The sequence below is a fragment of the Aspergillus terreus genome, genomic scaffold, assembly GCF_000149615.1.
Source record: "Aspergillus terreus NIH2624 scaffold_15 genomic scaffold, whole genome shotgun sequence".
Taxonomy (NCBI): domain Eukaryota; kingdom Fungi; phylum Ascomycota; class Eurotiomycetes; order Eurotiales; family Aspergillaceae; genus Aspergillus; species Aspergillus terreus.
The window spans coordinates 351,001-373,135 of record NT_165938.1 but is presented as its reverse complement, the minus strand read 5'-3'; the positions used below and the strand labels follow the sequence as shown (position 1 = coordinate 373,135).

At 52.6% G+C, this 22,135-nt stretch overlaps 9 protein-coding genes across 9 annotated transcripts in view; 3 read left to right on the top strand and 6 right to left on the bottom strand.

The window, feature by feature from the left end:
* Positions 1-11: 11 nt before the first annotated feature.
* ATEG_09616 (F0F1 ATP synthase subunit beta) lies at positions 12-1,702 on the bottom strand (the record flags this gene model as incomplete). Its single annotated transcript, XM_001218237.1, has 7 exons — positions 12-25; positions 142-564; positions 626-860; positions 960-1,243; positions 1,305-1,347; positions 1,403-1,497; positions 1,555-1,702. 7 exons carry the CDS (start codon positions 1,700-1,702, stop codon positions 12-14), a joined length of 1,242 nt encoding a protein of 413 aa, XP_001218238.1.
* A 667-nt stretch (positions 1,703-2,369) lies between these two features.
* Positions 2,370-2,939, bottom strand: ATEG_09615 (putative antigenic thaumatin domain protein; the record flags this gene model as incomplete). The annotated part of the gene is made up of 1 exon (XM_001218236.1): positions 2,370-2,939. One exon carries the CDS (start codon positions 2,937-2,939, stop codon positions 2,370-2,372), a length of 570 nt encoding a protein of 189 aa, XP_001218237.1.
* Positions 2,940-4,714: 1,775 nt separating this feature from the next.
* ATEG_09614 (glutamyl-tRNA(Gln) amidotransferase, subunit A) lies at positions 4,715-7,096 on the top strand (the record flags this gene model as incomplete). Its single annotated transcript, XM_001218235.1, has 6 exons — positions 4,715-5,401; positions 5,593-5,820; positions 5,873-6,367; positions 6,424-6,728; positions 6,784-6,863; positions 6,924-7,096. The coding sequence occupies 6 exons, from the start codon at positions 4,715-4,717 to the stop codon at positions 7,094-7,096; spliced, it is 1,968 nt and encodes a 655-aa protein (XP_001218236.1).
* Positions 7,097-8,264: 1,168 nt separating this feature from the next.
* ATEG_09613 (putative LPXTG-motif cell wall anchor domain protein) lies at positions 8,265-11,267 on the top strand (the record flags this gene model as incomplete). The annotated part of the gene is made up of 2 exons (XM_001218234.1): positions 8,265-9,302; positions 9,411-11,267. The coding sequence occupies 2 exons, from the start codon at positions 8,265-8,267 to the stop codon at positions 11,265-11,267; spliced, it is 2,895 nt and encodes a 964-aa protein (XP_001218235.1).
* Positions 11,268-12,742: 1,475 nt separating this feature from the next.
* On the bottom strand, positions 12,743-13,864 carry ATEG_09612 (KH domain-containing protein; the record flags this gene model as incomplete). Its single annotated transcript, XM_001218233.1, has 2 exons — positions 12,743-13,425; positions 13,480-13,864. The coding sequence occupies 2 exons, from the start codon at positions 13,862-13,864 to the stop codon at positions 12,743-12,745; spliced, it is 1,068 nt and encodes a 355-aa protein (XP_001218234.1).
* A 1,006-nt stretch (positions 13,865-14,870) lies between these two features.
* ATEG_09611 (alcohol dehydrogenase family protein) lies at positions 14,871-16,277 on the bottom strand (the record flags this gene model as incomplete). The annotated part of the gene is made up of 6 exons (XM_001218232.1): positions 14,871-14,973; positions 15,027-15,148; positions 15,205-15,669; positions 15,725-15,821; positions 15,917-16,063; positions 16,141-16,277. 6 exons carry the CDS (start codon positions 16,275-16,277, stop codon positions 14,871-14,873), a joined length of 1,071 nt encoding a protein of 356 aa, XP_001218233.1.
* Positions 16,278-17,171: 894 nt separating this feature from the next.
* ATEG_09610 (putative Yippee zinc-binding protein Moh1) lies at positions 17,172-17,584 on the bottom strand (the record flags this gene model as incomplete). The annotated part of the gene is made up of 2 exons (XM_001218231.1): positions 17,172-17,405; positions 17,486-17,584. 2 exons carry the CDS (start codon positions 17,582-17,584, stop codon positions 17,172-17,174), a joined length of 333 nt encoding a protein of 110 aa, XP_001218232.1.
* A 1,541-nt stretch (positions 17,585-19,125) lies between these two features.
* ATEG_09609 (uncharacterized protein) lies at positions 19,126-20,478 on the bottom strand (the record flags this gene model as incomplete). Its single annotated transcript, XM_001218230.1, has 1 exon — positions 19,126-20,478. One exon carries the CDS (start codon positions 20,476-20,478, stop codon positions 19,126-19,128), a length of 1,353 nt encoding a protein of 450 aa, XP_001218231.1.
* A 211-nt stretch (positions 20,479-20,689) lies between these two features.
* Positions 20,690-22,135, top strand: part of ATEG_09608 (GTPase-activating protein GYP6) — a gene marked incomplete at both ends in the record, with an annotated part of 2,611 nt that continues 1,165 nt past the window's right edge. Inside the window, 7 exons of the mRNA XM_001218229.1 lie at positions 20,690-20,816; positions 20,910-21,091; positions 21,141-21,254; positions 21,323-21,494; positions 21,582-21,840; positions 21,893-22,035; positions 22,090-22,112. Of these exons, the coding sequence (XP_001218230.1) occupies positions 20,690-20,816; positions 20,910-21,091; positions 21,141-21,254; positions 21,323-21,494; positions 21,582-21,840; positions 21,893-22,035; positions 22,090-22,112 (1,020 nt within the window). The remainder of the gene's footprint in view (positions 20,817-20,909; positions 21,092-21,140; positions 21,255-21,322; positions 21,495-21,581; positions 21,841-21,892; positions 22,036-22,089; positions 22,113-22,135) is intronic.

Here is a 22,135-nt window from a genome sequence, read left to right as displayed (position 1 = left end):
GGATAGTGTCCTCAAGCGACACCAGCTGTCCCGGAATGCCCGTGAACACCTCCGCAACAGCAAACGGCTGACTGAGGAACTTCTGCAGCTTCCGAGCCCGCTCGACAGTGATCTTATCCGCTTCCGAAAGCTCGTCCATACCGAGAATGGCGATAATATCCTGCAGCGACTTGTACTCCTGGAGGGTGCGTTGCACGCGCATCGCAGTATCATAGTGCTCCTCGCCGACGATACGTGGGTCCATGAGCCGAGACTTCGATCCCAGCGGGTCTACAGCAGGGTATATACCCAGCTCAGAGATACCACGGGACAGTTCGGTCGTGGCATCCAAGTGGATGAAGGTCGTTGCGGGGGCAGGATCAGTCAGATCGTCAGCGGGCACGTACACGGCCTGCACGGAGGTAATAGAGCCCTTGGTGGTCGTGGTGATACGCTCCTGCATGGCTCCCATGTCGACCGCGAGTGTGGGCTGGTATCCCACTGCAGAAGGAATCCGGCCAAGGAGTGCAGAGACTTCGGATCCAGCCTGGGTGAAGCGGAAGATGTTGTCGATGAAAAGCAGGACTAGACGCAGTGTGTTAGGTATGTGGTGGGCGTATCTGAACGAGTGAAGCATTCATCTTACCATCCTGGCCTTCGTCACGGAAATATTCAGCAATGGTCAAGCCGGTGAGAGCAACGCGAGCACGGGCACCAGGAGGCTCATTCATCTGGCCGAAAACCAGCGCCACCTTGGAATCGCCATCAAGCTTGATCACACCCGTCTCTTGCATCTCATGGTACAGGTCGTTGCCCTCACGGGTTCTCTCTCCAACGCCGGTAAACACTGAGTATCCACCGTGGGCTTTCGCGATGTTGTTCTATCACGCAAGAACGTTAGCCTGGGGTATAAACGTGAGGGATAGAGAGAGGGAAGGAACTCAGACAATGAGCTCTTGAATAAAGACAGTCTTTCCTACGCCAGCACCTCCAAACAAACCGATCTTGCCACCACGAGCGTAGGGAGCCAGGAGGTCGACCACTTTGATACCGGTGACCAGGATCTCCGCATGAGTCGACTGCTCGGTGTACGCAGGAGGTTCGGTGTGAATGGGCATCAGACGAACACCTTCAATGGGGCCTCTTTCGTCGATGGGATCACCCGTGACGTTCATGATGCGACCCAGAGTGGCCGGTCCGACGGGTACCATGATGGGATTTCCGGTGTCGGCGACGGCGGTTCCTCGCACGAGACCCTCAGTACCTGTTGACTGGATTAGTATGCCTCAAGCTGGAAAGTGAGGTGCGTCTTTGGGCATACTCACCGTCCATGGCAATGCATCGAACGGTGTGTTCGCCTAGATGTTGCTGTTACGGGATCAGTCTCGCAGGCCGTAGGGGAGTCAGGACAGGATGGATGTACCGCAACTTCGAGGACCAGCTTCTTGCCTTGGTTGGTGGTCTCGAGGGCATTCAGAATGGGTGGAAGCCGGCCATGGTTGAATTGGACATCGACAACTATCAATCGTGGTCAGATTTGTCTGCAACTAATGCCTCAGGGGGCTCCCGTCGTACCTGCTCCGATGACCGTGTGAATTTTTCCCTGAGTCTTGTCAGCTCCTGCAGAGGTGGCAGTGCTGTAGAGAGAACGGCCAAGCTGAGGGATGCGAGACCGGGAGGCACAGGCTCCTCCCTTCAGAAGGCCGGACGACAGCCTGAACATGGTGCGTACGGTGGTGGTGATGGTGAACGTTTGTAGGAAGGAGGGTTGCACGAAGAAAAGTGAAAAAGAGGAAGAAAAGGGTGCTAGGACGAGAAGCCCCCTGGTGGTAGTTCGGTGACCAGGGCAAACAAAGAAACGTACTGAGCCATAGAGAGAACCTGCTTTGGCTGGGCGGTTGTACACATACAAAGAGTACCTCCAATGGAGGCGCGACTTTGGCTCCACTCCGATCGTCTTATTGGATGAGCGACCTCGGAAGTCCCAAAGCATGGTATCCGATTGGGTGGCCGTGCCCTTAGTGGGTGTCAACTCCGTCAAGATTGAGATGCTCTTCAAATTCCATTTCAAGACAGCCATAAGATCTATCAAGGACATGTGTACCAGGCATTCACGTATTCGACGACTTGTTTGTGATTTGTGACTTTTTCCTATATAAAACATTTCTATCATATGTATAACTCTATCATATTTGCTGAGACAGGACATGGGTCAAAGTATATCCCCAAGTCACAATGATTCAAAGCATAACCAGTATGCGAAAACTGAAACAAACTTCTTCACCGCGAGGCATTGCCATCGAGGACGAAGAACGAAGGAATGAATCCAGCATCCATGTCGAACAAGAAAGATGGCACCTGGCCAAAGCAGGTAACCAAAGACCCCACAGTTAACCCAAAGTCAGAGTGTACTGCGCGCTGGTCGAGCAAGAGTTGGTGTTCGTGTCATCGGGGTGCTGATAGGAATCAGCGCAGTTGGAGTCACCCGCGGCGCAGGAGGCGGCGGAGCAGCTCGAGTCGCTTGGGGTAACGGAGAACCCAGATTTGACGAACTCGGAGTCCGAGTCAAGGTTGATCGAGGACAGGTCCCAATAGAGCGTGCTGCCGTCCTGGGTATACTCGAACTGAAGGACACTGTCTTGGTTCTCGGAAGTCGACATCTTGATCGAAATGCCGCCGCCATTGGAGTTGGTCGCCCAGTTCTCGCTGTAGGTGCCCCCGCCGGAGGTCAGGGTTTGCATGTTGCCAGAAGTGGCAGAGGTAGTCCACAAGTACACGGTCGAGCCCATGTTGTTGACAATCTGGACGCTGCCGCTACCAGAGCCCGAGGTCGAAGAGGGGCTGGCGCTAGAGGAAGTGGACGTGCTGCTCGGTGTTGCGCTGGCGTCTCTGGCCTGGTGAGGCATAGCGGCCGCAGTGGCGGCAAGGAGAGTGGCAACGAAGGTGTTGGAGAACATCATCTTGGATATAAACGGTTGGTGTACGGAAGAGACTGAGAGTTGCAAGCAAAGAAGGAGAGAAAGGTCTTCTGGTCAACAGATAGACAATGCGCAAGAGAGTGGAAAGAATCGAAACCGAAGAGAATGGATTGAATCAAAGACTGTACAGAACAAGAAAAGCGCTTGACATGGTGAACAGCGCTTCTATTTATCATTCCTGGTGGAGCCAGCCTCGTGGCCACGAACCGTTCATGTTATACATCGGGAATGGGCCCATTAAGGTAATCTTTAAGCTTTTTTGCCATCGCCTTACATTTAAGGCACCAAGGCCCACGTGCTGTGTTCTAGAATTTTTCCACCCTTCAATCGAGCTTGGCTGGTACAAGATCTGGTTTGTTCAGGAACGGGAAAAGAATGGGGATGCTGACATCACCCGTTCCTCTCTTTGTCTTCCCCGGGTTCGACACGCACGATTTTGCCTCACCTTGCAAGATCCAGCGTCGAATACGGTATCTTTGCCGAGGAGTCCAGACTCAAAGCCCCCAGGAAAAAGGATACTCGCCCGAAGAGGTCGCCTCCAAGACAATTAGCTAAGGCACCTTCGGAGCTTCTGACTTGGCCGGCCCCCCATATCGCGGCCCACCATCTTGCGAATATAGCTGTGGTGGCGTGTACAGACGCGTTGCTGGTCTCTGATCCACTCTAGTGCTGTCTTCGCCATCAAGCAACTCCCGCAAATATCTATGGTTCGACCGCGGACATCATTGTCGTAGGAAAGGAGAAAGGCGGGCGAACGCTAGATTTCCTTACTCGTGCTGAGTTTGGAAACCGGGACATGCTAACAACTGTCGTGCACTCAACATATGACTATGAAAAAGGGACGAAAACATGGTGGCGAAGACACTTGACTGATCCATTGATCCATCCGGCAACCTCGGGGATTACGAAGACCTCGTCACCGTCTCGGTTCACGAAATCCAACACCATCTCGACAGCCATGATGAATCCTTGGCGTTCCCGAATATCCCCACTGCAACCTGTCAAAACAATAGCGACTGGTCAAACACAGGAGTATGATACTTTCTGCCTATTTCCAGTGCCATACGGCCATGGTGCCCAGGAGCACATTGAACCAGATCTAAGCGCAGGGCATACATCTACATAGCTTAAGTAGAGGCATCGTGATTGCCGAATCCCTCCCTCGATAACCCGATACATTCGGCACCTGGCCTGCAGTTCTGCCACCTTCCATGAGTTCGATACGAGATTGTGGGGGTTAGGCGAAAGATACGGGGACCTGAGGACACTTTCGCAGAGCAGGAACCGCTCATTAAATGGACGAGGGAGCAATTGAGTTTCAGTCGCAATCAGATATCACCAGTTCTTCGTGAGTCAACTGGGTAAACGAAGCCTTTGCATTAGCACCTTTCTGCTCCGTAAGACCGGATATCTGGTGGCCAAGACGCTAAATGACATCCGTCGGAGATAGAGGAGTTATCCTTATCATCGTCTCCAACCCGTCTCCAACTGGCCCGCCTCCGCATATTCATCGTATGCAACCCGACGAGATGAGATAGAGATAAGACGCAAAGATAGACAGAGCTGTGCCTAGCATGGAGTGAAAATAGTACTTAAAACCCCGTCAGAGGACGCCAAGAATGTGTACTCCAATACTCCTTGTAGGGTTGATAAGGGGTTGCGCTGTAGTTTAAGACGTAGCCACATATGCCATTTCTTACTTGTACCGCCCTCATACATCGCCCCGTGTGTGAATGTCTCGAGTGGTGCGTATCAACATGCTTCCACCTGCGCGACACTGGGCGACAGCCTCCACAGCCCTGTTTTGCCTAGCGGGTATATCAAGCGCCAATGCGGATATTTCAGCCGCCGGTAGGTTCACCACTCTCAGCGGAATACCCTATTATGTCGGTGGAATAGCAGTCTCCAAGATACGCGATATCCCCGACGTACCCTTGGATCATGGAGCTCTCACAGATGTCGATGTCTTGCCTATGACGGTCATCGGCACCAATTCCTCCTCGTACACTGGGAGTGAGCTCAATTCCACAATCCATGATTACATACGGAAAGACGACGTCTTCAGTTTCGACTTCCTCCATGGTATGTATAATTCTTATAGTGTTGTACGAGTGAATCCTTGTGTTCATTGGCAATCAGTGATATACCTTGACTCTGATAGACCGGGCCGTTGTTCGATCGACGCCAAGTCATTGCGTCCAGAGCTTCAGCAAAAAGCAGTCGCCTTGTTTATGGTCTCTCTCAGATGCTCAACTGGCAAGCCCTCCATCGCTGTCTCCAAACGTCTAACCCACGAGCTCCCTCCGGGCCCATACTTTGTTTCAGCCAAGACCGGGGAAGTATTCAAAGCCTACCGTCTCTACAAAGACACGCACTACGCGTTCTTGGAGCCGGCAGTCAGTGACGAACAGGGCGGGTATCTCCCGCTTCCCGCTACAACCAATGTATGATTTGGAGTCCATGTTGTCCTACCTGATATTAAGCCACTGTGCAGAATATTCTAGGACCTAGCGTAGCCGTCCCGTCCCGACTCTACTACAGACCTACAGCAGAAAAGCCCTTGGCAGGTGTATGCGTTTTCTCACCACCTCACTATCTTCTGTCGGTTGGAGTTGCTGATGGCATTGGCCGATAGGTTCGGCTAGGAGTGAAAGATATCTATCACGTCAAGGGTCTTCGGACAAGCGGCGGAAACCGCGCCTACTACTCGCTCTACGAGCCTCGCAACACGACCGGACCCGCAGTCCAACGACTGATTGACCAGGGAGCCGTCTTCGTCGGGAAAATGGGTACTGTGCAGTTCGCGAACGGAGACCGCCCGACAGCCGACTGGGTCGACTTCCACTGCCCCTTCAATCCTCGCGTAGGTTGTCGCTCCTCGTTCCACCGTACCGCATCTCTCATCTTCATACTAGGGAGATGGCTATCTCGTGCCGAGTGGTTCGTCGTCGGGTTCTGGCGCCGGCATAGCCGCATACGACTGGCTTGATATCGCAGTCGGAAGCGACACCGGTGGCTCCATGCGTGGCCCGGCAGGTGCCCAGGGCTTATTCGGTAACCGGCCATCGGAGGGGGCCATAAGCCTAGACGATGTGATACCGCTTTGTAGCGGGCTGGATACTGCGGGTGTCTTTGCTCGCAGCGCTCACACGTGGTCCAACGTGGTCCATGCGTGGTACGAGAGCTTCGACCGGAACTATTCTTCCTTCCCAAAGACGCTCTTGTACCCCACTAGCTCCTTCACCGCGGAAGCTATTGGCAGCTCCGATGCTGCAGAGCTTATCAGCAAGTTTGTGGCTAGGCTGGAGCGGTTCCTGGACGCCAACCGCACTCATGTTGACCTGGATGCGTCGTGGGATACCACGCGGCCAAGTGGAGCGCCAGCTACTTTGAACGATATGCTGCATTATGTGAGGCTGCTTCCCCTGCTTGCTTCATTCTATTTCTAACGGTCCTTTGGATGTAGACCTATGGGACTTTGATCACCGTGTATCAGTGGCTTCACCACGGACTACCCTTCTTCCAGGACTACGCTGCGAAGCACGACGGTCGCACGCCGTACATCAATCCCGGACCTCTTCTGCGCTGGAAGCTGGGCCAGCAATCCGGGCAAGCTGGGTTTGAGGAAGCGTGGAAGAACAAAACCATCTTCTACAACTGGTGGAACGGCGACACCGGGTTCGGCGCCCACAATGCGGAAACGTGCTCCAAGTCAATCTACATCTACCCGAACAGCGTGGGCTCGATCACATATCGTGACGAGTATTACAGGTATGTTTCAGATGGATCTGACTACAGGTTCCTTACTGACACGAAGTCTCCACAGCGCACCCCAATCTCCATACTGGGGTATGGGCGATAGTCGCATCGCCGTCTTTGCCGGTGTTCCAGATCTGGTGGTTCCAAGTACGCGATGTCTCCCCCCGCTGATGGCTGACGGATGCTAACGCACTGATGTCTGTTTAGTTGGCGAAATCCCATACAACAGCACCAAGACCGGCACGACCGAATACGTGCCCGTTACTATGAGTTTAGTCGCGGCGCGTGGGTGTGATCTGATGGTGGCAAACATGGTTGCTGCTATGGAGGAACAGGGGATTGTCAAGCCTGTTGCAGTGGGCCCCAGGCTGTATCCATGATTCTATTGACAGTGCGTAGAGAGCGCCATTGTCGCTTTCCGCCATTGTGCCATTGATGGTAGCCGTTTTGTCCACAGCTCATACTGCAGGATGCATAGATAGCATGATTTAGTTCATTGAGTTCAATTTGAGTTGCTCAACATCCGTATATGGTTTAGGACCATTTTGGGTAGAAGACAGTGCTAGTAGTCTGATCGGCTCCGATCGTCGCACTGCGAGGATGTCCGTTGGATGTCTACGCCTCCCGCCACGATAGAAAGAACGTATCCTCTTTCACAGAGGGTCCCTCGAAACTACCTAGTAGTATTGCCCTATGAGATAGGAAGTCCCACTTTAGAGATGCAGGCTGGGGTAAGTCGAGCATTTTTGTCTCCATCGTCGGACGTTACCTAATGATCGATCGGCAATTAGAGGAATCTGCTAGGTTGTTTCAGAGTCGAACACCCCGGCCAGTTCCGGCCATTTTTAGGTCAGTAAGCGATCGAGACAGTCGAATATAAGTACTCCGTATTGCCTAGTCTATACGGAGTATATCAGTTTCAAGGTCCCCGAATAGAGAAGATGCAAGACCATTGAGAGCATCACGGTGTGGCAGCTGGAGAACCAGGGAAACAGTAAAGACGAACCATGGTTCGTTTGGACTCTTGTCTCGTTGTCGCCAGAGAGACATGCGATGGGAAAAATCCCCTTGACATTGGTGTGGTGGTTGTCTGGCTGCTGATATTCAGTGTTGACTGCTCTTGGGCGAGTCGCTCGGAACAAATTCTCAAGCAGACTGATCTCGCATGAAAGAATCCTGGACCGATTTGCATGATCGTTCTCTGTCTGTCGAAGGATTCTTTTATTCTCCGGTGGACCCTACTCCACTGTTTCTGGTCCCCAGCCACCGCGATGCGTCGTTTAGTCGCAGTCCTTCATTTCCTCTTCGCTATTATTAGCAGATGAGATCGATACACAACCGTAGGCAAGAGATTTCGTTCAGAAGGTGTACTCCGGAGTAGTCGGTAGAGATCTAACAATACCCACCGACAAACCGTAGCCTTTTTCCCTATTGTTATTGTTGTTGTTGTTGTTATTTTCGGAGGGAAGATCTCCCGTGCAGTGTGACTGATCGCATGGGAGGACGCGACGACGTGGATGGATGCCTGACCAGCAGGTAGTCTGCACGATGATGACAGATGAGGTCGCAGACGCCTCTTCTCTCCCCTCGTCCCCCGTCAACTCCCACTTCACGACTCGACCTCGACGGAAGACCGAGTCCGCCGTCGATCAGACCATCCATGCTCCCCCTCGAGCCCGTTCGCATCTACCTCCCACGGTGCGATTTTCCACCAGGACGACCACGACCGAGTTCCACCCGGATCGCAGTCCCTCGTTGACCGAATTTCCCGGGCGATCGGCTTCGGCGAGAGGACAGGAGGAGGGAACGGAGAAGGAGACGACGACGAAGAAGAGGACGATGATAAGGATGGGGGACGATCCCCGTGACACGGGCAGGGCAGCCGCGCTAAGGTCGTCGTCGTCCCGTCCAGCTTCATTCGCTTCCTCCTCCCAGCAAGCTTCCTTACCATCTCCCTCTTCCTCGCCTGTCCTTCCATCGCCTCATCGATTACCGCAGAGTCGCTTCAGCTTCGAATTTCATTACCCCCTCCGCAAGAGAGCCTTAACCGCCTCGCACCACGCATCTCACGGTCTTCCCGTGGCTGACGAGCCCCCGTCGCGCTTTGTCGCCCCCGATTCCTCTCCTCTGTTGTACGACCGACCCCGACGTTCCGCGCCCAGTTTGCATTCGTCCTACCTTCGCTCTCCCACAGCCGCCGCTTCGTCGTCGCAATCCCAATCCCCCCATCAAGATTCTGCCCCAGAACAGCACGGTGAACCGGTGTCGCCCCTTCATGCGCGCTCCACCGTCCGAGGCTTGAGTCCCAATGCGACAAAACGTCGGAACGAGTCGTTGTATGCTCAACAGACGTTTCCGAATGTGAAGAGGAGAATGCCGTCATCCACTGTCACCTACGCCCAAGCGAGAACGCTGGCCGATGATCGCGACCACGCCGTGAATGGAATCAGCAAACATGGTCAAGACGACGGTAGCCGGACTCCGGTTGCCGATGATTCGCGATCAAAGAACGAGGATATCTTTTTGAACATCGCGAGGTCCGATTCGACGCGTCGGGAGTCTTTCGGTCGGTCGGATCTGAGACGAGTAAGTGCTTCGAGTGGCCCTCTGAGCCACTGGAGTCATGCTATGATGGCTCTCCTCTCGCGTTCTGTAAATGGGAAAACAATCTGGCGGCTGACGGTCGATTAATAGTCGCGATTTCGAATGTCTGGGAGTGGTCTTCGATCCCCAGCTTCGCGTGTGAACAGCGAACAAACCGCTTCTCCCGATCAACTTCGATTAAATACCTACGACAACCCCTTGCATTCCAATAATGGCTCTCCTTCCACCCCCTACAGCTCTCTATCCTATTCATACGCAGCTTCCGCTCATCCACTCGACGACCACTCCCGGTCGCACCATTCAGGCTACGTCTCCAGCTCCAGGTCGACAATCGGTTTGCCTCGCAGCCGTTTCAGTCGCGTCAGCCCTGATGCTTCCCCTCGCGCCTCCGAAACCAACGCCGAAAGAAGAGCATCGTTACAGGATCCTCGGGCGTATCGTCACTCCACGCTTTCCACCATTCGGGGCAGCCGACACACATCAACTTCTGAGGCAACAGAACGCGCACAGCAAGAGCATGATCGCACTCGACATGATGGAACAGAATCTACTCTATCAACGACCGCACCTTCCACGGTATGGGATGAACTGGAAGATCTCAAGTCACGCATTCGAAAATTGGAATTGACCGGAAAACTGCCGCCCTCCTCGCAAGAGGCAATCTCTTCTGCCTCCAATGATCGGCCAAGGACAGCAACAACGACAGTCACAACGGTGTCATCGTCTCCTCGTCATGGTCGAAAAACAAGCGGTCCGTCCAACGAATCGGACACCATAACCATACACAGTCAGATTCATCCCCTGTTGCAGTCCGCCATGGCCAAAGCCAAGAGCGTCCTGAGCAAGGAGGTTTATGCAGCCCTTGAGGTCACCGTGACGGACGCTCTGGCGTTGTCAGCCCTGCTCAATTCTGGGAAAACGCCTTCGGGCAGTGTTTCCGTCTTGAATGGGTACAGTTCATCCGAAAGGCAGTCTAGGCGAAAGGCGGACAGTGTTTGTCGGAGTTTGACTGAGCTTTGCCTCGCGTTGTCCGACGAACAGCTTCGCAGGCAACAAGCTTCAGGCGCTGAAGGCTCCCACGGGGTACACCATTGCAATAACGCCGATGAAGGGACGGCAACTCCGACGCTTTCCTTTTCGCGGAGTACGAGCCAGGAGCCCGAAGGCCTCTCCCGACGAAAGAGCACTACGCATGCCCCAAGCCGCCTCGAGTCGCGTCGAACAAGTCTGGCAACAATCGGCGCTGTCCCAACCGAGAACGTTCAGAATGAGAAGAAGATCAGTGAGTCCAGCTACGGTGCAAAGCCAACGCCATCACCTGGCTCATCGGCGCCTGCAAGCCGTTTGAGTCGTCTCTCAACCTCCCTTCGAACGAGGAGGCTGCAGCAGGAGGATGACAATTCGGAGCAGCGGTCCTCCCATATCCGATCGCTATCGCGAAGTATGACGGATATAGGCAGCCCTGCTTATACTCAGCGAGTCTCTCCACGTCAGCGACACTCCCAGCTGTACTCGCCATCAGTGCACGATTCTCCACAAGACCAGAGCCCCCGATTCTCAGTCCCATCGGGGCAAACCCAATTACCTCAACCTCGCACTCCGACAACCTCGCAGTCTGGTCTTCCGCTTCGTCGAAGCCTCGCAACTCCCAGCTATACACCAGCGACTTCCCGCTCCAACATTCAGGCCGGATCTCGTCGATACGGTCTATCCCCTGCCGTTTCGGTTGTTGGCGGTGATGGAGCGAGCGATGTGCCCCTTTCACCGGCGCAAGGACCCTCGCAAACGCGTATCACTGCCTCCAGCAAGCTAGCCACGAGCTACACGCCCATCGCCCAAAATCGACTGAGGACCAATAGCCTCGGCGCACGCCGATTCGGCCTCAGGCAGCGACAGCTGTCCGCGGCGGACAACGCTGCAAATTCCTTCGATGATAGCATAGATTGATGGCCGGACGGGTTTCCTTTCCTGTTCATTACTTGATCTTGCATTCAATGTCGGTTACGCCCCTCATCTAACGCAGCGACCCAGCCTCGGGATTTGGATAGACTTCACAGCCGGCGTTTTCGTTTCCTTTCTCCTTATTTTCCTGCTTGATCACATCGCACGAGGCGCTCTGAGACTTGTGTTGTACTTGGCTTTGTTACCTAACGACGAATGTTCTGACACTACATCACCGGATTTGAAAGCATGCATACGTGGGCACAGCGCATTGGACGAATTCATTTCCTGTATGAGCGATTATCATGGTGTTCTTTTCTTTCTTGCTTCATTTCTCTGTCATGCCGATTTGTTCTTCTTTTCTCTTGCCATTTCCTTGTGGGGTTCATGTACAGCCACCTCCCTTCATGTCAGTAGGTTCTCTATTAGTTTTTATTTCCTAAAACTGATGTATAAATCGACTTTCTTAGTCAACTCTTACATATACGCAGGACTCGTCTTATAGTGCCTGTCCGGATCTTCAGATGTAATGTTCAAGATAGTATTCGACGAGGTCGCTGGAGACTACCTAGGTATACATAAATATTTTCCCAACAGACAATATATATATATATATATATAGGGCAACGAAGAGTCTTTGCTGGACATATACTAACATTTGGCAAGTTAATCAATTCATAGCTACAATTTGACCAGACCTAGGATGAAGTATAAGAGAAATCTTGTAATCACATGCTACAGAAACAGGTCATTATCATTGTCTACAGCTAGCTTTCCGCCGTGATCTCGGACAAGATAGCCTCAAGATTTCATGACCATCAGTTCATTGCACGAAGAGTGTCCGGAATAGATGTAGGATGAGTTTGTCGAAGGTAAGAGACCAGGAAGATAGATAACAGGATAGCTCAGATGAGTAGGATTTCATGGCATAGGAATGAAGTGGTTGCTCAAGGACCAGGAGTAGACGGACACAAGACAGTTAGGTGCGCAGCAGGATGAAGACAGAGGACGAGGATAAGAAGAGACGCGGGAGGAAGAACAGTGAGCAATTTGAGCAACTTTTCATAAGGAGAGCAGGGAGAGAGAAGGGAAACAGCATCACACAAATCAGATATGGCTGATGTCCTTGAACAACTGCATGAGAAATATGTGACCTGGGAACACCAGTTTTTGGAAGGTATCGTCAGTAACTCTGCTTGAGTCCGGTTCATTCAAAGCAAGACGATCGACAGCGATCGGACGTTTTGGTATCTAACAGGCATGTACGGTTCGCCTCGGCAAGCTCTTGCTTCTGGTAAACCAAAGAGGCTGCTCAATTAAGAGAGAAAAGTAGAGGAAAGAAGGAAGACAGCGTCAAGAAGGAGAAGACTATGAAAGAGAGGCGAGAATAGTCGCAAGGATGTTTCGATTTGGATGAGTGAAAGCCAGTTGGCGATCGCTCCCGAATGTCATGCCAGGCCGACTGGCGGCAATCACGACATTCACTCCGGGGGCTGCTGGCTGCGACGCGTCTTCTCCGCTTCAAGGTTCTCATACAACAGATACAAAGCCTTCTCGTTCGCCGCAGCACTACCCATAATGGTGAACATGCGCTCACCCGTTTCGTCGTGAGGGGCCTTTGCAATGGAGATCCGGGCTCCCGAGCTCCTACGGATCTCCGTGATCTTGCTTCCGGCTCTGCCGATGATGCATCCAACCATATCAGCGGGGATGCTGATGTTCTGCGTCTGGATCTCATCGCCGTCCTCGGCGACCATGGGGAACCGGCCGGCGTCGGAATTGGACCGTCTGCTGCTGTATCCACCGGACTGGTCGCTGAAGTCGGCGCCATTGCCGGTGCGGTTGTAGGGGCGGCTGCCATAGCCATTACCCATGTTGGTGTTCGTCGAGCCCGAACCAACCGAGGCTCGGACAGCGGGATTGTAGAGGATGGTACCGGTACCGCGCTGCCAGTCGTCGATCAGGCATTTGCCAATCTCCCAGACAGCCTTTTCGATTCCCTCAGGCGTTCCTTGCACCTCCACAATCCGTTCGGTCGACTGCGGCAGCATTTCCTTCTGGGCGACCATGCGAACACCGGAAGCATCCTGGATGTGCTTGATTTTCAGGCCCTGTCGTCCGATGATGGTACCCATCTGGTTGTGCGAGATCAGAAGTCGCACGGCTAGATGATATTAGCTCAAGGAATTCTCCCCACTGGACGTCGCGGATGACTTACGATGAGTTCCGTTGTTGGACACAATGCCACCCATGCCCATCTGCGGAGCGCCCTCCAGTAAGCCCTTGGCGACCAGGGCATACGCGCGGGCGGTACCATGCAGAGGACCGGTCACCGTCAGAACGCGATCGTGCACACCGGGGACCACCTTGCTCACACCGGCCTTGACACCGGTCTCGTCGCGCAGATCGGCGACATTTTTACCCGCCTTGCCGATAATGATGCCGGCTTCCTTGGACGAAACGATGGCGCGGAGCGTCAGCATGGACTGGGCGTATTCCTCCTCGGTCTTGGGAGTGACTTCGATCTCGGGTTCGTCGATCATGTTGGCATCATTCATCGACTCGTCGACCATGGTGGCGTCGTGCATTTCGGTGGAATCCATGTTGATATCAAGAATGCAGGAAAATCAAACAGAACTGCAGAGAAAGGGTTCGAAATTAAATAATAGATTCGCTTTCGCGTCCTGGGGAGTATTGTCAGTCGGCTGATATGGCTTGTGCGGATGACGCAGATCGTCCGATGTTCACACGACACGCGACGGGAGTATCGACAGAGAGAGGTGTAAATTGCGGAAGAGAGTGGGAAATGGCATGGGATAATGATGATAATACAAGTGAATGGAATCTCCAGCAGGTGTCGAGAGATCAAGTCGAATCAGAAAGGGAGATGAGGTGTGGCGCGGCGTAGCATGAATGGGATGGAAGAGTGAAAGACACCGTCGAGGGTTCGAAGGACTGGTAGGCGACTTACCTTATGTAGATTGAGAATTGTCGGAAGTGGGGTGTTCGAATGTGAGGATGGAGGAGTCGGGGTTGGATGGACAAAGAGGGGACAGGCAAAGAGATGAGGCGTCCAGAGGGGTTTCAGCGGGCGGGGAGAAAAGGTGGAGGGAGGAGAAGAGGAGAGGGAAGTGGTCGGTGGAGGGAAAAAGGAAGGGGGAGGGGAAGACGGAGAGAGGGAGAGATGGGATGAGAAGAGGAAGAAGAAGAAGAGGGGAGGAGAAATATGGTAGGAGGTGAAGACAAGAAGAAGGTAGGGAAGGAGAGAGAAGAAGAGAAGGGAATGAAGAGGAGGAGGAAGAGTGAAAAAGGTGGAGAGGAGAAGAGGCCGCAAGAGAGGAAGCGGAAGAAAATCGGGTTTAGCGTGGTTTGCACTGGAATTCGGCAACTTCGCCAGTATTATTATCCATTATCCATTCAGTGTCACCTTTTCACCTGGAGAGGCTCATGTGTCTGCAGAAGTCACCTTCCAGGGGCTAATCAATTATTTCCCCCCTTTATCTGGCAATTCAACAATCCCCTCATATCCATTCTTCTCCCGAATCTGACGTGTCACTCTTCACTCGAGTAACACCAACCCTCAGTACCTTCCTAACATCTTCCCCTTCACTATTTATCCGCCTCGAAGATGACCTTCTGCACCTTCATCGCATTAAACAGGTCATACGCCTCCACCGCCTGGGACAGAGGCATGATCTTCTCCGCCATGAATCTACCCTCATCAGCATCATCGTCTGAACCAACATGACAGGAAAGACCACATACCCTAGCTTATGCTGGTTCTTCTTGAGAACCTCCAAAGACTGTGGGAAAACAGATCTCACAGGGCATCGGCCCATCTGGATTCTCAAATTCTTGCCATACGCCTCACAGCCATCCCACGGAATCTATTCAGAAGGAAGTCAGCAACGAGATGAATCAAGCCAAAGACAGAATGAATCACCTCTCCATTATGCACCCCAACGCTACTAATCGTCCCCCACGGTCGCAGCAAGTCAAAGCCCGTCCGCAACGCCGGACTCAGCCCCACGACTTCAATCACCGCGTCGGCGCCGCGTCCATGCGTCAGCTCCTGCACGCGCTTGTCCAACCCCGCCCGATCCGTCTGGAAGTTCCACGGTTCCGCCCCCAGCGACTTGGCCAGCTCGAGTCTGGAGGGGATCGAGTCGACGGCAAGGAGATGCTTGGGCTTGAACTCCAGTGCATTGATCAAGGCACACAGTCCGACGGGCCCACAGCCAATCAGGACCACCGTCTGCTCAGCGATCTGCTCGGGCGTGTAGCCCTTAAAGGCGCTGCTGGCAGCAAAGTAGCCGGTGGGGAAGATGTCGGCCATCAGGACGAGGTATTTCTCATCCACGCCGGCGGGGGCTTTCATCGCTGTCCCATCCGCATTGGGGATGCGGATCTAAGCAGATGTGGTCAACAGGGAGGTCCAGATCGTCGTACGAGAGCATACTCACATACTGCGCCTGGGCGCCGTCCAGATTGTCGCATCCAAACAGAACATTCTTTTCGCACCGCGAAGAAAAGCCTTGCGTGCAGTAGAAGCATTCACCGCTGATAGAACGTTAGTTGTTTAAGAGGCTTAGAGTAAATAGCTTTGCGGAGTCATCCGATGCGCGAAAATAAAAATGACAACGATAGGCACTTACCACGACGTCGTAAAGGCACTCACAATCAGATCTCCCTTCTGAATAGTCTTGACCTTATCACCGACCTCAATAACATGACCAGTGACTTCATGGCCCATTATGAAGCCCGTGCCCGCAGGCTCGATACCGCGGTAAGTATGAAGGTCACTGACTTCCGGTTAGTAAAATATTCTCGCTGCTTGATGGATCCGAAAGGCGCCAGAAGAGAAGAGTTTTTGTCTTACCTTCCGCAAAGAGCAGTATACGTCACTTTCACAATGATATCCTGCGCATCCTGGATTTGAGGAATTGGCCGTTCCTCGACCGCGACTTTGTAGGGGCCGCGGAACACCACCGCGCGCATTTTATTGTCGGTAGCCATGTTTTCGTGCGAGCTTAATCGATCACAATGGGCTGGTAGCAAGTCGGAGGACTATGTGAGCCGGATAGGCTTCTATGAAATATTCAGCTGCGTCCGAAAGAAAATTGTTTCCAGTTCCGATAAACGGACAGGCGGCATTTGCCCCTCAATGCGTCCCCCCTCGGTGGGGCGGTCCAGGATTCGGGTCGGATATTGAACGGAGTATGGGGATTTTTGCAATGATTTCCCTTGATTTCGCTTTGAAATACGTCCCAATCTGACGGGGTCGCCAGAACGATTTTGAACGGAAGAGTTCATATTGACATTTGTCCTCCTCTCCTTTGCTCCTGGGTCCAGACCGCAGCAAGAACAATGGCAGCGACTCTATACCTTCGATATAGGCAAAGGTTCCCATTGACGCCAACCAACTGAGGACCAGGCGAGAGCGTCACTCAATGCAGCCGAGCGAAGCTGATCGCAGAGGTATAAGCCTAGAAATGCATTCAGCACATGCATCTCCTTGCCCGCCGTCAGAATGTTGACCGCTACACAAAACGTTTATTAGAGAACATGGACTCGATTCCTGTAAATTTGAGTGGCACTGACACTTCTCATTCATGTAAGGAGTTGCACAGACAAAGCACCAAGTTCGTGCATCGAGAGAAGAGAAGCGGGGAGGGTTCTGGCCATGCATTGAATGGAGAAGACCATGGATTGGGCCGATTGTCGCAGAGGCAAAAATAGAAGATTCCCAAAAGACAAGAAAACAGAACATGCACCTGATAACGCCTTATGCCTGAACGCCACGATTGACAACGCTCGCTGTATGAATCAGTCTGTGCAGAAAGTCTTGCCGGGTCACGAGTATGGCCCTCCAGTGGGGGTCATGGGTTTGATCCACTCGAAGAAGCCGACTCAGCAGACGACGCAGAGAAGCTCTTCTTCCAAGATAAATTTGCCCTCCTTATACTTCTCGCTGGCTTCGTATGCCTTGTCATATTTCCACCCTACCGTTTCTCGACACTGTCTGCAAGAAATATCGCGGACGATATGCCGCCCTGTGGTCATGCTACGCTCGACAGCTTCCGACTGGGTGATGTTGACAACGTTATTGAAGAGGTACGCTTTGCCATGTTGACCACGGAAATTCTATTGGGGCAACGATGATTGGTCAGCCGATGATTCCAACCACCAGCGTCTATGAAACAAGGGGGGAAAGGAAGACTCACTCGGCTGATGATATCATCGTAGTCGGCAAGGTGCGTTTTGCATTGCTTGCAGCCGAAGATTTTGTTGGAAGTGAGGTACACGTTGTACGCAAGACCCATTATGACCTATCCAAGCCTGCCTTCCCACTACCACCGTTGAAGTATACGAGGGGTTGTCCTGAAACGTGAGTTCGGCAAAGACGAAGTTGGCGTGGAGCGGAGAGTCAATAGGAAGAGATGTAATCAATCAACCAAGAGAGATCCCCCACAAAACCAAGCACGACTATGTTTCTTTTGAGGTCTCAACTCCTCCGCGTTGTCCTGTATGGTGTTCCTGCAAAGGAACTAAATTTCGAGAGTATGGGAGGGTCTTTCGAATCGGACGACTGAAGACTGGAAGATCGGAACGGACAGAGGCCGCGGAGCGACAGAGGTCAGGAGGGGAGAGTATTGAGGTTACCTTGACTGTGGATTCGAGGAAGAACGGATTAGGAAGAGATACAGGAAGATGGGACGTGATCGTAAAGGCGACAGATGGTTGGAGGTGACAGTAAGGTAGGTATAAGGCCTCCAGAGAGGAGAAGGGGGGATGACGGTCAGGAAGAAGAAAGTCCGATCCCGAGAGTGGTCGGGTGATGCGATGGGCGGAAGATGACCGTGGAGGCTGATGTGCGGGAGGGAGGAGGTATTTATGGCTGCTGGAACGGGAATCGAGGCCAGGCGATGTGTAGGTTGTGAATAATGAGTGAAAATGAGCAGAAAGAATGGATAGATGGAGGGATGAGAGACCATCGGGCAGAGAAGGTACCTTAGTAGTCCAGTGCTTGGGGGGCCTCAGGAGCAGAACCCCCGCATCGGGACAGGCTTCATCCACGAATGAAACCAGGAAAGCATCGGGGGTTCCACGTCGAGAAGCTGCATACCCTTTGTACTAATAATATATGTAGCATTCGACTACCTAACAAACCACCCTTTATCCTATACTTTCTATCCCCTTTTCTTTCATCATGCTACCTCCTCCATCTCGATCCCTGGCCCCCGATAAGCCGATCCCGTCCTTTGCCGTCTTCAGCCCCTTATCGGTCTTATCGCCGCCCCGCCCTCCCCGATCTGTACCACCAAAATATGTAGTGAAGAAGTATGGACAGGATAGGCGATCGATCCCCGATTGCTCCCTAGACAAGAACCAAGGTAGCCGCTACCACCGACCTAATAGATGACTCAAGCCAAAAGGCTATTCTTAATCGTCCAGATACCTTCCTATCGAGTTGTATTATAGTATCGGTCTGAAAGCGACCTGACTTTAGAAGGATAGACCCTCGATATGATTGCCATGGGTACAGAATATCAGTTTACGAGCCTTGATTACACACTCTAGTATATACACAGACCATGACGTTGAATTCGTCGTAGGCATTGGACATGCATGGACACCCCAGCCCTCATTGAGGTAACTCCAAAAATCCAGCATTCGGGATAGACTGTCGCATTCCGCAGACTTCCATAAACAGTCATGAGGAAGGAAGCCATCTTCGTGGCACCAGGGCGAGTTGCGCAACTTTCACGACTCACTTGACCAAGTCCGACTGCCAGTCATCCCACTCATCTGGTTGCATCTTATCTTCGCCAGATGCCAGAATGCTGTGCTACAGCCCAGCAACTCATCGTTGGCGCAACATGCCCATGTTGTTCTCCCAGAACAGCCGACAGTCGGTATGTCCCCAGTGATCCGTCCACCACTCCCCAAAGCTGTCCTCCACACCCTCATCAAATTTAGGGAGGCGTTCATCTCGTTTCAAGCCGCACAGCGCACAGGCATGTGATGCCTTGATGGCTCCCTGTGCAGCGGTTGCAGTCATGGCCCGGGTGTTTTCCGAGACGATCTGAACCGGACGTCGTCCCGACGCTTGGATGACAGAGTTAAAGAGAGCCGCCCGTTCACGCCACATGGCAATTACATCGACGGCCTCCTGCTGCTCTTTGATGTCTTCGTTCTTGTTGACAGTGTTCAGCTTCATTCCCCCGGATTTTCCGGCCCGCGCGGGCCCAATCTTCATGCTTTGACTGAGAATTGTGTCTCTCTTCCATCGCAAAGTACGGCCTGCAACTACTCGAGCCGCAGCTTTCAAAGTACACGTAATCCTCGATGCAGCCTTTTCCATAAGCTCGGGTTGTTGGGGATTTCTCCGCGCAGAACTTGCCTCCTCCCGGAGTTCCTCAAACAATCGAGGGAAGAGCTCCAGTAAGACAGACGGCGGGGGAATGTTGGTCGGTCGTACCTGACCGGCAGGGACTGAACTTTCCACAACTCCAAAAGTTTGCGTAGGCTTGGGCTCTGGTTTCGTTGGTTTCTTCGAGGTGGGCCTTTGAGTTGGTTTCGATTTGGGAGCTTCTGCAGGGGGCCCATCGACGAAGTCATCCCACTCTTCAAACGGGTCGTCCGGTGCAAGGATATTGGACGTTGCAGGCGAAGCAGGCTTGTTCAAAGTACGAACTCCACCACAACTTGTGGGCTTATGTGAAACAGGAGGGCTGTCTTGGATAGACAACGAGTCCAATAAGTCAAGTTGATTAACCTGCGCCGGAGAGCGACTAGGCTGACTCGTATTGCTATTGACCGATTTAGCTACGGGTTTCTGAGACTGAGGAAGCCCAGTCGCCGTAATCTGGCTAGGTGTAGCATCAGCTGTTTCAAACTCTCCCCAATCTTCACTTTCACTGTCCGGAACATTCTCTAATGTGGCATCGAATAGCACATCACCGCCTTGGTCGTGCGAGGTCAGTTGAGGGCTATGGAAGTCCCCAAATGAATCTGAACGATCGCGTAGTGGTTGTGAATGAACTGGACCGGAAGCATTCGGCTGGTGGGAACTTGAGCGCGGAGCATCTTGCACCGTCTCCAGACCGGGAATCAACGAACCCGTTTGAGAGCGAGAAGATGTGAAATTCTGATTGTTCGCAGCTTGATTGGAAGGCGCTCCGAACCCAAACTCAGCAAACAGGTCTGCGGACATTATTGGCCTCGAGATGCAGCATTCATCAGGCTGTCTGTGGTCATTATCCAGTCAAGAATTTCACGGGATGGGCGGATTTGTCGTAAACAGCGTTGGCATGAGTCAACTGTGAACGAGGAGATTCAACCCCCTACAAGCTCTTATGAGCGGAACAGGCGTGTTGTTCTTGTATGCCTAGGCGTAGACGGAGCCAGAGTGGTAGGTGGGAGAAATGTTGTTCTTAGTCAGGTCCAACTGGTGGCGGGTCATCTCCGCGGCTTACCAGGTCTGGGCGATCGCCGCCCCTCGTCATTGTTATCTGCGACCCAAACTTCATCCTCTGTCACGACAACAATCAGGTCTGTTCGCGCGGACCTGCCGGATGCAATGCGGGACATTGAGGATACAAGGGAAGTAGTCTGAACTCTCAGACTCTCCGAAACTGCCCATAGCTAACGATTTCCTCAGACAGCGATGGAATACCCTGTTTCGCGACAATGATACCGCGGCCGACCTTCGGACGGCGCTCAGGTCAGAGCAAGGAGAGAAACTGTGCATTGACGGGCTACGATCGATCTGTTGGAAGGCATGTGCTCGTCAAATATACCGTCTCCGTTTATATACTTACCTTGATGTAGGCATTCTTGGTTTTCGACCATCTTGACCGGGCCCAATGGGCGCAGAAGATCTCCGAATCGCGCAGCGCCTACGTCGCCCTCCGGTCGCATTTTCTAAAATACATTGAACACCCCGATGACCTACAATCTACTACCGATCCTCTGGCAGATGACGAAGAGGTATGCTACAATCCTCTCCTGGTCATGGGAAGGTAGAACCAGTCGATCTGATTAGGATCCCCTTGTAGTCTCCTTGGCAAAACCTGCGGCGCGACGAGCAGATGAGAGCGGATATATCTCAAGATGTCGATAGATGTTTGCAGGAGAACTTTTTCTTCCGAGAACCCGCCACCAAGGCAAAGATGATCGATATACTCTTTATCTATTCGAAGCTGAACCCGGATCTGGGCTACCGTCAAGGTATGCATGAGCTAGTCGCGCCCATATTGTGGGTTGTCGACCGGGATACAATCGACCCCAAGTCTCTCAAAGACTTCACATCGACAGGGCCGGATGATGAGTCTATGATCCAGCTTCTCGATGCTAGCTATGTGGAGCACGACTCCTTCACCTTATTCTGTTCAGTCATGCAAAGTACCAGGTCATATTACGAACATAATCGACAGCGATCGCAAAATGGGCAGCTAGATGCTATCCCGATTGTACATCAATGTCAATACATCCACGATAATCTCCTTATGACAGCGGATCTGGAGCTGGCGGATCATCTGCAAGCTCTAGAGATCCTACCACAAATCTTCCTCACGTGAGTCTATCCTACCAGTATGAGGGGCCAGGAATTGCTGACGGGCCCAAAGACGATGGATGCGACTGCTCTTTGGACGCGAATTTCCATTCCAGGACGTACTTGTGATGTGGGATGTCCTCTTTTCGGAGGGGTTGCGACCCGAGCTCGTTGAGTTTGTCTGCGTCGCGATGCTGTTGCGCATTCGCTGGCAATGTTAGTTGTAGTATCATGAGATGTGTTCGAGTTGTCATTGCTGATACGCTCTAGTATTGAGTGCGGATGCTTCGACCGTATTGACTACTTTACTCCGCTA